This window comes from Onychomys torridus, chromosome 21, assembly GCF_903995425.1.
Source record: "Onychomys torridus chromosome 21, mOncTor1.1, whole genome shotgun sequence".
In the NCBI taxonomy this organism is placed as follows: Eukaryota; Metazoa; Chordata; class Mammalia; order Rodentia; family Cricetidae; genus Onychomys; species Onychomys torridus.
The window spans coordinates 43,501,194-43,517,565 of record NC_050463.1 but is presented as its reverse complement, the minus strand read 5'-3'; the positions used below and the strand labels follow the sequence as shown (position 1 = coordinate 43,517,565).

The following is a 16,372-nucleotide window of genomic DNA, read 5'->3' as shown; positions in this document are numbered from 1 at the left end:
TAAAACATTTATTTAATGGTCATGATGGCTCTGATCTATGACACCATCTGAGGAAGTCACACCACAGATTCTGCAATGCTGCAAATGGTCATGTGTACTCTGAAATTATCAGTAATTGCTACAGAAAGCCCAAGTCCCACACTGACCTGCCAGGTTCTCCAAAACCCACCTTTGAGTCTCAGGCCATTCAGATCTGGAATAACAGCCCCAGAGTGCTTTATAGTTTTTGAAATAATTTCATGGTACAGCAAGCCAGTTGACCCCAACCACAGCTCCGTGTGGGGGCCACTCAGGGTTGGCAACCTCACAGAGCAGACAGACATTGGCTCAACTGTCCTAGTACTGGGACTCTCAAGCGACACAGCCAAAAGGTAATCAGAGCAGCATGTTCTAGCAAGAGGAGTTAAACACTAGATAAGCTCAACATTATTTAAGTGAGAGCAGGCAATTGTCTCAGTAATAAAGAAACAGATTTGTAAAAACTCAAGAAAGACTTGCAGTTATCCAGCCTCCTCATCTTCAACCATCTCTAGCCTGAAAGCCTCTTGAGGTTTCCTGCTCCCAATTATGCACTTTCTGCCTCAACTACCTGGAACTGTTCCTTGGCCTGGCACATCTTCCTCCAGATACTGGAGGAAGCTTAGAAGCCCGTTTCCTCAAAGTGACAAATGCCACCCTCCCAGCTTACGGGCCCGGGTCGCATGGCACCCCCATGCCTGCGCATCTTGCTGTTTCCTTTTCCTTCTTAGTACTTAAAACCACATGACGTGTAATGAGCACTTTTCCCACGAAGAACTGAGAGGCCAAATGTACAAATAATTGATAACTTATCATTTACAATTTAGCATAAGCAATGTTAAATCCTCATAGACTGGCCATAATGTATTGGTTGGTTTTGTTACTGGAGACAGAACGGTGCCAGCACAGCAAATGATTGGCTCGTGTTACGCTTACCAACAGATCTCAGCAAAGCCCATTGCTCTGGGCCTCATTTTCCTTACTTGAAAAATGGGCTTTAAAATGGCCAGAAGTCTCAGGTTATGAGGGTGCAGCTTGATGTCTGCATCAGGGAGATGGGCCAGTCAACAGCTGACCTCTTCATGCTTCGTAATCTTAGTTTCTATTTAGAGTTTACCTGAGCAAAGGTTTAAGCTTGAAAGTAAAGCACTTAAGACCCACCAAATGGCACACTGCTAACATTCTTAATAAATACTATAATTACGGAGTCTACGATTAAATACAAGATAATTAATGATGACAAGCCGCTTTCCCTCTTAGTACAAGCATAGGATCTATGTGAGTTATTTTCTATATGTGGTATATATCTCATGAAGAGATTTCTTTTAAAATCATATTTTTTTAATCAAGAGATTTTTCTATTCATTTTACACACACAGATTCCCCTGTCCTCCCTCCTCTGGCCCCCAGCCTTCCCCCTAACCCACCCTCCATTCCCACCTCCTCCAAGGCAAGGTCTCCCAAAGGGAGTTAGCAGAGCCTGGTACAATTTTTAACAACATCTAGATTCCATTTCTTTCCTAAAATTGTAAAAGCTTATAAAATTAGAAAAGATTTCATCAAAAAGGGAAATCTAACTATAAATCAGACTTGCATATATTTTATTAGTTTGATGAGAATAGTCTCAATTGATTAATGTTTTTGTATAATCCCCTCTCCTGCCGACACACAGCTGTATCAGTGCTCACCAACCGTCTCGATATCCTAACTCCTTTCGAGAGAACAACCCCAAGAGCCACGTGAGCTCTTCAGTTTGAGGGAAACAACTGCCAAAGACACGAATGAAACTTTTGAGAGAAACCTGAAACTCTGCTAAACTTGTATCTGCCGTAAGTGTAACACCTTCCCACCAACGTGCTGGTGTTTCTAATGAGCTAGATCGACAGTAACATGAACTGGATTCTTAATACTATATAATAAACAAAATTGCTTCTACATAGGAAATGGACTGATATTCAGGAGCTATGTGACTTAGTAAAAAATAATTTTCCAAACAGTCAACATGCTTCTTTAAGATACATCAAAGCGAAAAGCAGACCAATGGGTTTCTTCTCTAGTTTTACAGAAACTACAGGGAAAAGGCTGTTGCCATGGTTTCAAATCCCACATGGTAACTGATATTTAGGATAGTACCACCTGCAGATTTGCTGTAGCACTCAAGAATAGTGTCCACATCTATCGGAAGAACTACTGAAACATTTCCTTCCTCAACAGTGACTGTGTGTCTGTTTGGGTTTTCTTCACGTGCACCGAGCTCAACATTCTATTTCATATGCTCAACACAGAAAGAGATGCTCTAGTCTGGGAAGAAACAGACTTAGCAGAGACTGGATTTTAATAGGAAGAAGCACGAAATTAAGAAGTGGATATAGTCAAATCCAATAAATCAAGGAGATTCCTACATTCCTCCTAGGTGTTTGCATGACACATGGCACACAGTGAAATAGGAAGATACTACATGGAAATAAAAGATGTTTAATACATTTTCAGAGAAGAACCAGAGAAATTTTATCTAGAAGGCTGCAGCACTCACGTGGTAAAATGACTAACAACATACCTGGATGGACAGCAGACCAATATTAAAATTGCCAGTTAATACAACTCATACGTTCTGAGGAGTCTGCTTCCTGCTGGCATTTGAAATGGTGGAAGCGGATATGAAACATGGCAGACAGGGACTGTAAAAATCCCTCACAACTCTATCATTGACAGTTTAAAAACAGGAAAAGATGGCAATCCAGTGGACTTCCCCTGAGGCTTACAGAGGGAGGGAGGAGTGTAAGTGTAAACTTTTGCTCACCTGTACACGCACAGTTGAGTCTCCATTCCCAACAGTATGGCAGAGCCTATAACAGCTCTCTTGACATAGGCTTTGGATTTGAATGATTTCAGCTCCAGCTCCCTGTATGTTAGGAGTGAACTCAGCCGCCTCCCAACCCTAGCTCAGCCTCCAGCACCAGGAAGTGCAGTAAGAACCTGGAAGTCGGAACGTGGATTCTAAGATTATTTCCCAGCTGGACTCCCTGGCTCCAGGACTGAATCTGGGTACGCTTCTGTTCTGTGAACTGCAGTGTGACTACTGGAAGAGCAGGGGACTGAGAACAACTCCCTCCAGCTACGGCCAAAGCACTAAGGAAATCCACTTTTCATTTTATGTATTTTATTTAATTTTTTTTTCTCTTAAAATGGATGAGTAACCAAACCCAGAACCAGGCCCTAATGGTGGGGCTCTGGAAATAAGAGGCCAACCCTTCCTCAAGCCACTGGAAAGATTACATGAGAGAAAGCAAGGATAGCATTACCTCTCCACATCTCACACTGTTGTTCCCAGGGTCTGTGTGACTTTGCCTTCACAATGAAATCATGTGCAAAACCGCTGGTTACCTGGGTCATATAGTGAGGACTCCAGCCCCGCTCTACTCAAAGGAGAGGTAATGGCTAATGTCCCCTGCTACAAGCAAAGGGAGTCATGCCAGGCTCCTAAGGAATCCTCTTAGGTTGACACCATTCTTGAAAGCAAACTCCCAGGCATCGGACTGTGTATGAAATAGATAGGTCATGATCAGCATTTCCTGTGTCCGTTCCCCAAGTCTTTAGGCTCAGAAGTAGTACTTACTTAGGAAAGTGACACACACATGCAGTGGGTTGTGAAGAGGCCCATACTTAAAGACTATGAATCTGTTATCCTGAGCAGGAAATGTACGTGCTCTGCTCATGGGAGACACTGGCTTCCATTTCTATAAAAAATGCCATCAAAAAGAACCCTGAACCAAGCCAGTCAGTTCCTCTGTGCATGAGCCCTGCTGAAATGTGAGGTCTGTAGAGAGTTATTTTCTAGTAGCTTTCCAAGTTTCTATAATTACTATATTGAGAAAGAGTCCCAAACTATCTTTTAACTTTTTTAACTTTTCACTGATGCATATGCATACTTAGGAGTGCAGATGAGTATGAGCACAGAGGCCTAACAATGATGCACAGAATCCTTCTCTATCACTTTCCACCTTATTCTCTGGGTCAGAGTCCCCAGACAAACTCAGAGCTTACCCATAGGGTTAGTCTGGCTAGCTTGCTCTGGGGATCCAGGTAGGCAGCCAAGCCTGACTGTGTCCTATTCTTGGAAAACAAGTTCTTTAATTGCTGAGCTGCCTCCTCAGCTCATTAGACTATCTTACCACTGTAACTCTTTAGGCAAGAGCATCAAATAAAGGCTCTTGAACACAACATTGGTGATCTAAGTGTTAATGAACTGAAGAACGGCATTTACCCTAACATTTGAGGTAAAGACGGCACACTACGGTTTGAAAAGGCATGCTTCTAGAACCACAAGTCCACATGACAGGGACTTATAAGTTACGTCACATATACCAACACACACTGTTTCAACTCCTGCCGGTCCACTTGCATACTTGCTTTAAATCTAGTCCTTTTCGGTACTTTTCTTGGGCATTCCAGAAATTAGAAAACCACACAAGTATAGAATGGCAATTTAGGTTTTCAAAAGCTTAGAGGCTCTATTGGTCCCTTTCCTGACTAAGTGCAATGCTAAAATACCATCACCAAACTGCATACTTCTTTATTACTCCTAGTTATCATGAACATGCCTCCAAATTTTCCGTTAAAAGTTTTTAGCTACAATTGAGTAGTCAGCAGAGAAAATTGAACATCATATGATCAATGTACATTTTTGTTTTGCTGTGTGTGTGTGTGTGTGTGTGTGTGTGTGTGTGTGTGTGTGTGTGTAATGATACCTTTCTAGTAGACAGCTTTGGCTCAATATATTTTCATAATATATTTAAGAATATTGATTATGAAGAGTCAGAAAAATTAAGTAATTTTAAGTTGAAAAAATCACCACTTCATAAAACTGACAAGTTATTGGAGAAAAATGAAGGAAGGATTTTCCCGAGGCCACAGAAGTTCAATTATGTGGTTATCACAGGCTTCTGGAAGGGCAGGTGGTTAGTGTGAGCATCCTGAAATCAGCATACCTGGTTCATTCTGGATGGGGATGCGTGCAAGCATGACAACCTCCAGCCTCCAGGATGCAGCACAGTCCAAGTGAGACCTTCCTTAGGTGCACTCTGACATACTGATGCAGGGCCTCTAACACAGAGATCACTGATATAAGCAGTCCATCCCCTATCTCAGCCTTCCTCATAGGCCAGCCCAGCTACCCTACCCACCTGGCCCTCATGCTTGGGGGACAAGTATCTAACCCACTAAGCTATCCCCCAGCATGGAATTGACCCAGCACATGCTTTGTGTAACATTCCCTGTGTCCTAGCCTGGGGAGTATCAGAGAAAACTTCCAATATTTCACAAGCACTTGCATACTTAGTGACTATTTGCTATTGATACTAACTAAACATTATGAAATTTAAAAGGGCAAAATGCAGGTGTGACTCAAGTATGAGAGCCTTGTTTTTGTCTCAAAATACTTCTTCTTTCTTCCATGTTGAATGAGGGGACTTATGTCCTTCCTGTAAGTCAATTTGTCAAGTGGCTGCAGCTCCTTATCAGACAGATTCACTGTCCTTGCAACAGAAGGACTGACACACTGTTCTCAGCGGAAGCCATTCTTTACCTTAAACTTCTCGTGCTGCTGAGAATGAACCCAGGCACCTTCAGCTGGGCAGTGTACCTGATTATTTATCTTCCTACAGGCCCTGATAGCAGCTCACTGTCCTTGCAGGCACAAATACACAACAGCCACTAGAGAACATCAAAGTGCTCTATGGGTAGAACTCTGTAAACCTTTGTTACCTTGGGTAATAGTGACGTTATGCTATGCTCTTGTAGCTCCTAACCAGTAACAGGATGCTGATTAATGTAAAGATGCAAAGTAACTATGTGATTCTTTTCATAAATATGATGATGTTACACGGTCACGCTCATACATAGGGCTTCTCGTCACAAACAAAAAACCCACAGGCGCAGTAGAGGCACTAAAGGCTGACAGAGCTGAGCTCTAGGCAAAGCTAGACTGTGGATGTTCCAGGAGGGCAATGTGGCCTCCTGTGTCCGCTGGACCTAGCCAGTTTCTCTGGAAGATAAAAACCCCATCACCAAGTGTTGACAACCAATCTCCCCCACTGATCTGAGTGACACTTGGAGAAACTCAATAGATGTCTCTACTGTTCCATACTGTGAGAAACTGTAGAACCACTATTATTAGACAAGAACATATAAATTTATCAACGGTAATTTTCCATTTCTGAGTTATGGATTTTATTAAAACAAAATAAAAATTATGAAAATATTACTAATGTCTTTAAATATTAAGAGGTACTTTTGGGGGGTAGATTTTTCTAACTTTTAAAGAACTAAAACACAGATGCAGATATTGAATGAATGTCATAAATATGTGACCTTGTCCTGCAAGCATGCTGAGTTCTAGTCACTTCTATAGACTGAGCGGAAGTGAAAAGATCATTTATTAAGTGGGGGCCTGACCAGGAATAAAATAATGAGAAACTAAATGTTGGCCTTGCCATAGCTATGATACTATAGATAAAGGTTGATGCCTTAATATATTCATAGGTTAAAAAAAAGGCAACTGTATCAACCTAATAGACGAGTCTGGAATTATAATGTATAACAACACATCGGAGTGCAACAGGCACACACAATCAGTGGGTATCTATCTAACAGTGCCTTAGCTAACAGAGTTTAGTGCTTCTTTACCCTGTATCTGCTCGGCATATTTTAGTACTGAGATATACAACTCTGAACCAGCCTGAGCCTCCTTTCCCGTGTGAAGAGTGGGACAGTTAGCACACCTGTGCCTGAGAACTATACTGCTGAAATGTGATGAACATGGCCGAGAAATCCTAATGCCCAGCTCCGGAAGACTTAAGCAAAAGCAAATCATTGTAACAAATTAGAACCACGGAACAAAGCAAAACCCTTATGACCACACTGAAATAAATAAGTAATTGAATAAATATATTTAGACGGACAAGTGATGGAAGAAAATCTCATCATAGTTAAATTACTCTCATGCGGCAATCATCAATTCATGCTAAAATAAGTACATGAAAGTATGATGAGAGAGTATAACAATAACAATAATAAACTCAAAGTATCTAACAAACTACCTAATAATCATAAAAAAGTACTGCTTTATAGTACTTCAAGTTAACACAATTAGTCATGAAACAAATCAACACTACATATCTCCTGACGTAACGCACTAAGAAAGACACATCACTTCTGTGGCCTCCTACTAAAAATGCAAAACCTGAACACATGACAATGTTGAATGGACGACATTTCACAAAATAATTTCCCACTGCTTTTTACAACTTTCAAGGTCAAAAAAGACCAAACAAATAAATCAGACTAAAAAGTCATCACAGATCAAGAACTGTGACAACTGCAGTGTGTGACATGGGTGGATGGGGATCAGAAGAGGCGAGCGGGGCCCCTGGCAGTGGAGGACCGAGGTACCGCGAGATCATGGAGCCGCACTGAACTCGAGTGGCTGTGGCTGAGCCGCTACTATTTGCAGATTGGACTGAAAAACACACAGAAATGTATGTACAGTGGCCACCACTTTTCCTAAGTCTGAAATCACTTCAGAATACAAGTCAGAACCTCAGCTGCTCTGTTGCTCCTCCCAGCGCCCACAGTTCCATGTGTCTGCTTCTTCTTTCCTTCAGCGATCTGTAGCCCACATGAGAATAGAAGACAGGTATCTCTCTGCAGCACAGCGAGAATGAGGTGACTGCTGAAATGATGCAATTAGGAAGCTTCTGCAGAGAGCGGCGGCAGCAGAGTCAACAGTGAAGGTGCAGCAGGAGGGAGCCTTGCCTGGCTGCTCATCTGCCGTCTAGACTAAATGTACAGTGAAGAAACTTAAACCCCCAAATCCAACCACAAACTGAAAAAAAAAAGAGAAAGTACTGCCAATAGATATATAGAAAATGTTCAACACCCTTACACACCAGGGAAATGCAAATCAAAACCACACAGACATTCTATTCTACCTTGGTCAAAACAGCTAAAATAATGAAAATTAATACTAGTAAGGAGGCGGGGCAAAATAAACCACTAAACACTAGTGGTAGGAATGCAAGTAGGCCAGCCACCACGGAAATCAGCATAGAGATCTTCATAAAATTAGACACAGGGCTACCATCTGATCCAGCTGCACCTCTCCTGGGTAAAGAGTTGAGGGATTCTACACCAGCACCCAAAAGAGGGATCTGCACATCACACTGATCAAACAATGGGGTTAGCCTACATGCCCATCAAGATGAATGGATAACGTAACGTGATACACACACAATGGAGGTTTAGGGAGCCATAAAGAAGAATGAAACTACATCATTTATGGAAAAGCAGATAGAAATGAGGATCTGTAGGTTAAACAGAATAAACAAGGCCCAGAAAGCCAAGACCACCTGAAAGGTCTCTGATGACAGCATGGCCCAGATGATCCAACATCCAAAATGGTTTCAAGGCAACTGGCTCAGGTTTATCCTCACGGACTACTCCATAATCCTAAAATTTTCTTTATGTCCCCATAAGATACAGCGGCCCCCTCCAGCAGGAAGAAGTAAGAAAAGCTACGCCCAAATTCCCAAAATTTTCAAGCTGGCTTTGGAGATGGAATTGGCTCACTCCTTCTCTAAACCCAGGCGTATTGCTAAAAGAAAAGGTTAAGAGATTCTTATGTCCCAAATCAGAAGAGCCCTCTGGTGTGGGACAGGAAAAATCCAATATTTTTATTTAAATCAGATTGATTATAAATATGATCTCTGTCTAAAGAAAAAAAAGGGGGGCATATAATTAGATATAATAGGATGAAAGGGGAGATTAATGAACTTACTTTTAAAGAACAACAACTTGTTTAAAATGTTTTACATTGGTATAGATTTTAGTCTATTGATACAAACTTAAAGATAACTTTGTTATACTGTATATATATTTCTACTCTCTTTTGAGGTATTATGCTTATGCAACTCATTTAGATTGTAATGGATAATTAAGAAATACAAATCAATTAGTCTTCTATGATAGTTAAACTTATAGTCATGTTAAGTTTTCTAGGTATACATAGATATATTTCAGATAGACAGGTAATCTTCAAACACTTCAAAGGTCTACAGAATACGGTATTTAAAATATTTTTAAAATTTAGACTTTCTGGACAATGAGAGATATCTGCTCCTGGCAGTACCAATTTACTTCAGAGAGGAGGATGGGCATTAAAGACACTTCATATGGAGTTTATCTTCACCTTGACAAAAATAGCCATTTGGACAAGAAACTGTTCTTGCCTGGACTGCTTGATCAACTGGACATGCAGGATCCATAAAAAGGTGACCACTAAACTTTGCTTGACAAAATGGTCCTTCAGGTTCCTGCTTCACAGAGGAAACTGACAGACATTCTACGGGACACTGAGAAAAGTGACAGAGAGACTCTAGCCCTGTGGGCTGAAGACAAATGCCCCAACTTTACAAAGGAACCTTAGGTGACTGTCCAGGCTGCCAGCTGTCTCTGTCTACCCTACAAGACTTCCAAAAGTTGCTTGCATCCTTCTCCCATTTCTCAGGTAATATTATATCCTTCTGAGGTCTTTGATGTGGTTGAGGATTAGATAGTTATAATTTCCTCAGTTATGATAAAAGATAAGTTAGATATAAAACCTTAGACTCATAAATATAAGATAGATAGGATATCTTCTTTAATATTGTAACTGTAATTCTTGCTTGATAATTGTTTTGTTATATGTAATTTTACTATGTAAAAGTTAAAACCTTCCTTTAAAAAAAAAAGAAAAGAAAAGAAAAGGGGAAGTGCTGTGGATATCGCTCTGTATAAATAAAATGCTGTTTGGCCAGTGGCCAGGCAGGAAGTATAGGCGGGACAAGAGAGAAGAGAATTCTGGGAAGTGGAAGGCTGGGTGGAGAGATGCTGCCAGCCACCGCCATGACAAGAAAGATGTAAGGTAATGGTAAGCCACGAGCCACATGGCAAAGTATAGATTAATAGAAATGGGTTAATTTAAGATAGAAGAAGCAGATAACAAGAAGCCTGCCGTGGCCATACAGTTTGTAAACAATGTAAGTTTCTGTATGTTTACTTGGCTGGGTCTGAGCGACTGTGGGACTGGCAGGTGAGAGAGATTTGTCCGGACTGTGGGCCAGGTAGGAAAACTCTAACTACAATCATGTGTCTTGTTTCTCATCTGCAGACCCAGATTTTAAAATGAACACAAGATATGTGGGCAGAAGGAGGACTGTTGGCGAAGAGGAAGGAGGAGACCAGTGAGCATGGGAAGCGGCACAAGGCAATGGAGGGGTGAGGTCCAGCTCCCACCAATGTGTGTCCGTATCCTAACGAAGCCCTTACCACGGACAACGAACACACAGTAACGACACTGTAAAGGGCACTGGGCTATAGTCATCCACCACACAACAACTGAACTGACCTGAGCCTGAAAAGAGAGAAGGGAAGCCAGGGAATCACATCTGGGGACTAAATTCAAGTCTATTCCTGGGAAGCAGCCATTACTAAGACACATGAAGTCTACAGAGACATTTTGTCTATGTGAAGGAGATAAACTGAGCCTCCCTGAGTCCTTCACTACTGCTTCAGCATGCTACAGAAATGCTATTTCGAATGAAAGCAAACTGATGAGCTGATTAAAGCATGCTGATAACTTGCCTGAACTCAGGGCCTAGCTTCTCCTCCTGCACTGTCCAGCAAGTTGAGCAGCCACGTCCCTTCTAGTCACAGGCAAAATTCAGAGCAGCAGCAACCCCACATCTGAGCATGGTGTCAGGCTCTTTTCCACCCATGTCCATCTCCACTGCCAGAGCCAAGTTCAGAACCAGACCACTGCCTCAGTCCTCTCCATCACTGTCAGCTCATTTCCTGGAACAGCAATCTGCTCATGTACCTCCACGGCACCATGTTCCCACGTTCCTCGGTCAGAACACATGTGCCCCCCCCCCCCCGCCCCCCAGTCTTCCCATCCCATGTCTTCTGTGGCCAATGGTGTCTCCCTATTTTAACACAATTGACTGTTAGCACAATGAAATAATCAGAGGAGCCTTTTCTCACTGCCTGGCATACGTGATCCTAGAGACTTGTGTTCTATGTCAATGTCTACCTCGCATCTGAACACTTTAGCTACTGACAGTATGAAGCCCACACCAGCAAGGACCACTGCTTCGACTGAAGTGAGGACAGTACAAGTCTCATGCCATTAATCTTCACAACGATTATGTTCTTCCACTTACAGATGAGAGAATTACTAACCTTCCCCAGCTCACAGCTAATGGGTGCTGAAACTGGGGTTCGAATTCCGGTCTGTCTGCGTGAAAAAGTCATGGGATCCAGGAGCAACTATCTTACCTCCTTCTATACTTACAATGCTTGCAGTCCACAGCATATGCTATATACCTAAGGAATGTCTGGTGAATACTTCATGTAGTACTTTACTGCAATGATCATTAATAGGCACAGAATTTCCCAACATTTCATTTGAATGGTAGTTAATGTGTACAGCACTGTTTTGAGACATTGTGAAATGACAAAGAAATGCTTTCTGTTATCCTTCAAAGTCCTGATTTCCCATGTCTAACAAAACCTAATGCATGGGAGGAGAAAAGGCTTCTGGCCACACTTCACATAGGGCAATGTGACTGGGTGCTGAGTACATGTATGAAGACCAGGTGCTGGTTGGTGCTAGTACATGCATGTCCCCAGCAAATGGAGATTTGAGGCACAGCCAAGAACTGAGGCTCTGGGACTGCACAGAACTGAGTCGAAGTTCTTGCCTCAACATTCACAAGCCAGGCATGGAGTATCCCATAAATCAGTGAGGATGCTAACAACTCTCTGTGACAGCTCTAATGTCTACACAGGTCACAACTCACTGTCTCCTGTTCTCCCCAGATGACGCCCTCAGCAGTGAGAGGGAGGATCTCTTCAGGAAGAGAGCCAAAGGGTGCACACTGGGAGACTCTAGATCTCCAACAAGTTATATGGATGCTCCCTTGACTTAGATCACAGAGTTCTCTTCGGGAATCTCAACTCTCCTGCTCAGGTCTGGAAAGCAATGCTCACTGCCACATGAGAAGCAGCAATGAGTCACCATGAGGATGGAGTGGCAAACTAGCAAAGCCACATCAGCCCAGATGTGGCAGGCCACTCTTAAAGGACATCTTCCCATCACCCCAAGTAAATCATTTGCCTCCAGATAAGGAGCAGGCTGCAAGGCGAGAACAGCACACTCAGAGTTGGAGCTCTGTCTTGCCTTTTGAAGCATGACCTTGGACAGGTTCTTAAAGACTTAATATTCATTTATTCAACAAATATTTACAGAGTGTCTTTCAGGTCCCCACTCTCAAAGAATTTATATTCTAATGGAAGAAGAAGACATCACATAGCAAACGGGCAGAGAGGAGGGAGGAAGAGGTTTTCAGATAGTGGTAAATGACTTGGATTAAGACAGCGATGAAACAGATTGCACTCAGCTTCGGAGTCATTTCAGAAAGGTCACACCTGAGACAAAGAAAATCCCAATAACTTCTCAGTGCTGGACATCCACATTATTTCCCTACAAAACAGCAACTGCGCAGGAAGGTAATGAAAGCCTCTTGCAGCTCCAGGACGGCAGGGCATCATGGCTGTCAGAGATACATTATCTCTGTGTACATGCACAGCGCCTACATCAGACCACACCTGTATTGGTTAAGCCGATCAAACGTGACTCTTAGCTGTGAAGCTATTTTGAAGTAAACTATTTACAAGGAACTACATTCGGCTTTGTATATTGAATTTCTTTAGTTCCATCTGATGAGAAGTTTGTACTTTGCTAATATCTGGCAAATGAAGGCCATCTGGTCCCTAACAGGGGAGTTAACTGGGACTTGCATGTGTCAAACCAGGCAGTCACATGACTTCATAACAAGATAGTGTTATCGTAAGCTAAATCCTTCCAGCAATGTCTTACACCACCAAATTCAGGTGTCTGAAAAGTAAAAAGGCAAAACTCTTAAGCTACATGGTCTCCTTTACATAAAAATGTGGGAAAATCTGAGGTGCTGAGGTATGGAAGTTTTCAAAGGAAACATCAGTATTTTGACCCACATTTTTCATGCGCCAGTTAACTAGAAAATTACAAAAGCTGAAAACCTCTGATAAACTGTACCAAGGGATTAATATAATACAGCCTGCCCTCCCCCTCCCATAGCACCCCACTCACACCATGCAGGGCTGCATTTCAGGGAAGGAAATTAAAGCCTCTCAAACTGCTGAAAAGTGAGGGTCTCTGAATTTTTAATTCTGTTAACTAATCACTAGAAAACTAGAAGTTGTCTCTCTGTGAAGCAGTGAGGGGCAGGCGTCCCAGACGTGCTGAATCTTGCAGGCACTGGCTGGTTTCCCAGCAACACTATGATTTGTGGGGCCACTACTTTGGGCACTTTTAGGATAATTAAATATTAAGCCCATCTTTGATGTATGCAAAGTCTGCCTAAGAGGATTACCAGCCTGGCGCACGTGGCCCCCACGTTTTCTTTTTGTAAGTGGACGTTGCAGTCAGTATTATTATCTGTTCTCATCTTCGGTCTGTAAGAATGGGTCTCTATCAGCAATGGCGCTGGAAATGCTTCTGAAGAAGAAAGAGGTGGTAGGGAGATCGTAAGCAAGATGAACCACTGTTCTTCCGGTAATGGTGAGGACAGAGGGACAGAGGAGGTGAGCTGACTGTTGTTCACCTTGGTTCAAGGTTCTAGTTTACACACAGGGTGTGAAAACCTCAGTGTAGGAGTCTTCCCCAGGGTCACAGACCTAGTGGTGTAAGGCTGACAGAGACACGCACTGCCCATGGGGGTCCCACTCTTTCCAATGTTCTAGAGAAAGATAACACAATCTTTGAAAAATGGTAATTGAAGAGATGATTTGAACCACGGACATTGGAACCCAACATTCCGGATCCAGATCGTGTTTCCAGCCTGAAACTGCTGCTTCATTTTCCAAGGAACAAGAAGTTGCTTCAACTGGAAGTAAAAATTCTTCATCAAATTCCCTTGTGCCAGGCAGACGCAGAGGAGACACAGTCCCCACAGTGTTCCTCAGAGAATACCCAGGACACCAGTATAGCAATGCCAGCTTGCGCTGTGCTCAGTCCTACTGCAAATATTGAAGGAACCTGACCATTACCTGCCAAGAACGGGGAGAACGCTCTTATCTAAGAGGAAAGTAGACATGGGGAGAAAATAAAAACGTAAGTGGGACATGGGATAATGTTCACGTGTTGCTCCGAGGCTCCTGGGAGAGATTTCCAGAAGGCCTGAACATTTGCTCCTTCACAGAGCAAACATTCCTGAAACGAAGTTACTCATGGAGCTCATGGGCGACAGCAAGCAGGCTACAGTCCCAGCAACAAAGCAGAAACAGCAGATTAGAACCCGAGGACTAGCCTCCTGGAGAGGCAAAGCCTTATTTCAGTTGCCTCTGAAATTGCTGAGGGAAGCCAAGGCAGGGGCTCCAAGCAGAAACCACAGAGGAACTGATCACTGGCTTGCTTTCCAGCACACTCTCTTACAAGGCACAGGTCTGCCTGCCTAGGGACAGAGCTGCCCACAGTGGGCGTTGGCCTCCCACACCAATCACCAATCCTGACAGTCCCTTAACTGAGCTCCCTCAGATGGTTCTAGGCTGTGTCCAGCTGAAGCTAAAGGTAACTAGGGTCTGTGTGTTCCAGAGTTTCCATGATAGGAGGGGAAAACTGGAGGAAGGAGGGAAGGGGGGAAGGCAGGGAGGGAGGGAGGGAGGCAAGAAGGAAGGAAGGAAGGAAGGAAGGAAGGAAGGAAGGAAGGAAGGAAGGAAAGGAGGGAGGGAGGGAGGGAGGGAGGGAGAGAGGAAGGAAGGAAAGGCAAAGAAGTTTTAACTTTGAGAATTCAAAGTTCAGTAAAGTCTGCAGTTATCAGGGAAGGTTCCTGAGTTGGGTCCTGTGGGATCCTGGAAAGGGCCGAGAAACTAAGACGTTTGTCTCTCCCTGCCCACAGTGGCGCAGGAGAAGGAAGGCCGTGTCACAGGCAAAGCCACTGCCTTGCCATCCACAGGCTTTTCTCCTGGAAAGAGTCAAAATCCTGCTAGTCAATGTCATCAACATTCCTGAAGATGGGCATGTGGACATGATGGGCACGTGTCCGATAAGCCCAGTCACGTTTGGCCATGTATGAAAGTCAGAATAGACTCTATTACCCAGAATCCACCACTAAGCAGCTGGTCCCGGAAGTCTGCGTTACCAAGGCGGTTATTATTGGCTGGAGCTGCCCTCTAACTACCGCTGATTAAGGGAGGACGTGCACACACGCGCTGCTTACCTGTCTCTGGGGCCACGCGGCTCTGAGGATGGCTTCGGTCCGGAAGAACAGCAGCAGCCTGCTGTCCTCCTCACTCAGGCGGAAGGACTGCCCCAAGATCTGCAGCGCCTGGACCCGAGGCCGCACGGGGCAGGCGTCGTTGGCACAGAAAGGCCGCAGCCACTGCAGCAGGACCTCGGCTGACACCAGCTCCTCCCTGCGGGGCAAGACAAGGCGGGAGAGAAACTCCTGAGGCTCTGAGTGCCCCTTCTGGCAATCAAAGGCCACCACTGGGCTAACGCCTAGATGGGTGACGTTCTTTTCTAACGAGGACAAGAAATAGGTTTTAAGTGACTTATAGCAAACCATATTGGATGATCTTAAAACTATGTAAAATAAACATAATTCTTAAGCAGTATGCTGTTAAACTGAGCTTCAGAAAGCCAAAGCTGGCAAAAGGGAACCACTAACTCTACTATGCTCTTAGCTAGTTCCTTCCTTTTTTTTTGTTTTACTAAAATTTAATTATGGTTAGATGCCACGAAATAGTGGCAATGCCTTAGCCGTGTGCGTGCTGTTGGGCCCAAGGGCCTCCCCACCCTTGCCAAGGGGAGTGCTAACCTCTCCCCTTTCATCCAACACGCTAGTGTCTTTCTTAGGACGCTTTAACAGTTGTAGAGCTTGTCTAGCTGCTCGTGCTAACGGAGTCAGGTCCCAGGCTAGTAATTTCACAGACTTGATAACTAGCTGGCAACAACTATGCAAACAAGACATCACAGTCACATCAGCGAGGACAGCAGTGACTTTGGAGAGGTGGTATCACCTCCCCAGCACCTGTCAGGTAGAGCGCTTTGACCCCCTGCCTAGGCCTCTCCATCACATCTCACTCTGATTACAATTTACATGGGTGGCCGCACAATCAATATCTACAAATAAAATGAATGCTCAGCTACTCCATGGCCACAGAGGCTAGAAGGATGCAGTGAAGACGACGTTCTGCTCACCTCTCCACCCAGTGCAGG

The 16,372-nt window shown here is 43.7% G+C and overlaps 1 protein-coding gene and 1 non-coding gene across 3 annotated transcripts in view; both read right to left on the bottom strand.

The window, feature by feature from the left end:
- The window catches only part of Nbas (NBAS subunit of NRZ tethering complex), a 288,955-nt gene that overhangs the window by 21,092 nt on the left and 251,491 nt on the right, over positions 1-16,372 (bottom strand). For both annotated transcript variants that reach the window (XM_036170649.1, XM_036170651.1), the window contains exon 49: positions 15,372-15,567. In XM_036170649.1, the coding sequence (XP_036026542.1) occupies positions 15,372-15,567 (196 nt within the window). The remainder of the gene's footprint in view (positions 1-15,371; positions 15,568-16,372) is intronic.
- On the bottom strand, positions 15,870-15,992 carry LOC118572094. The gene has a single exon (XR_004943464.1). It is a non-coding gene; the product is annotated as a U6atac minor spliceosomal RNA (small nuclear RNA).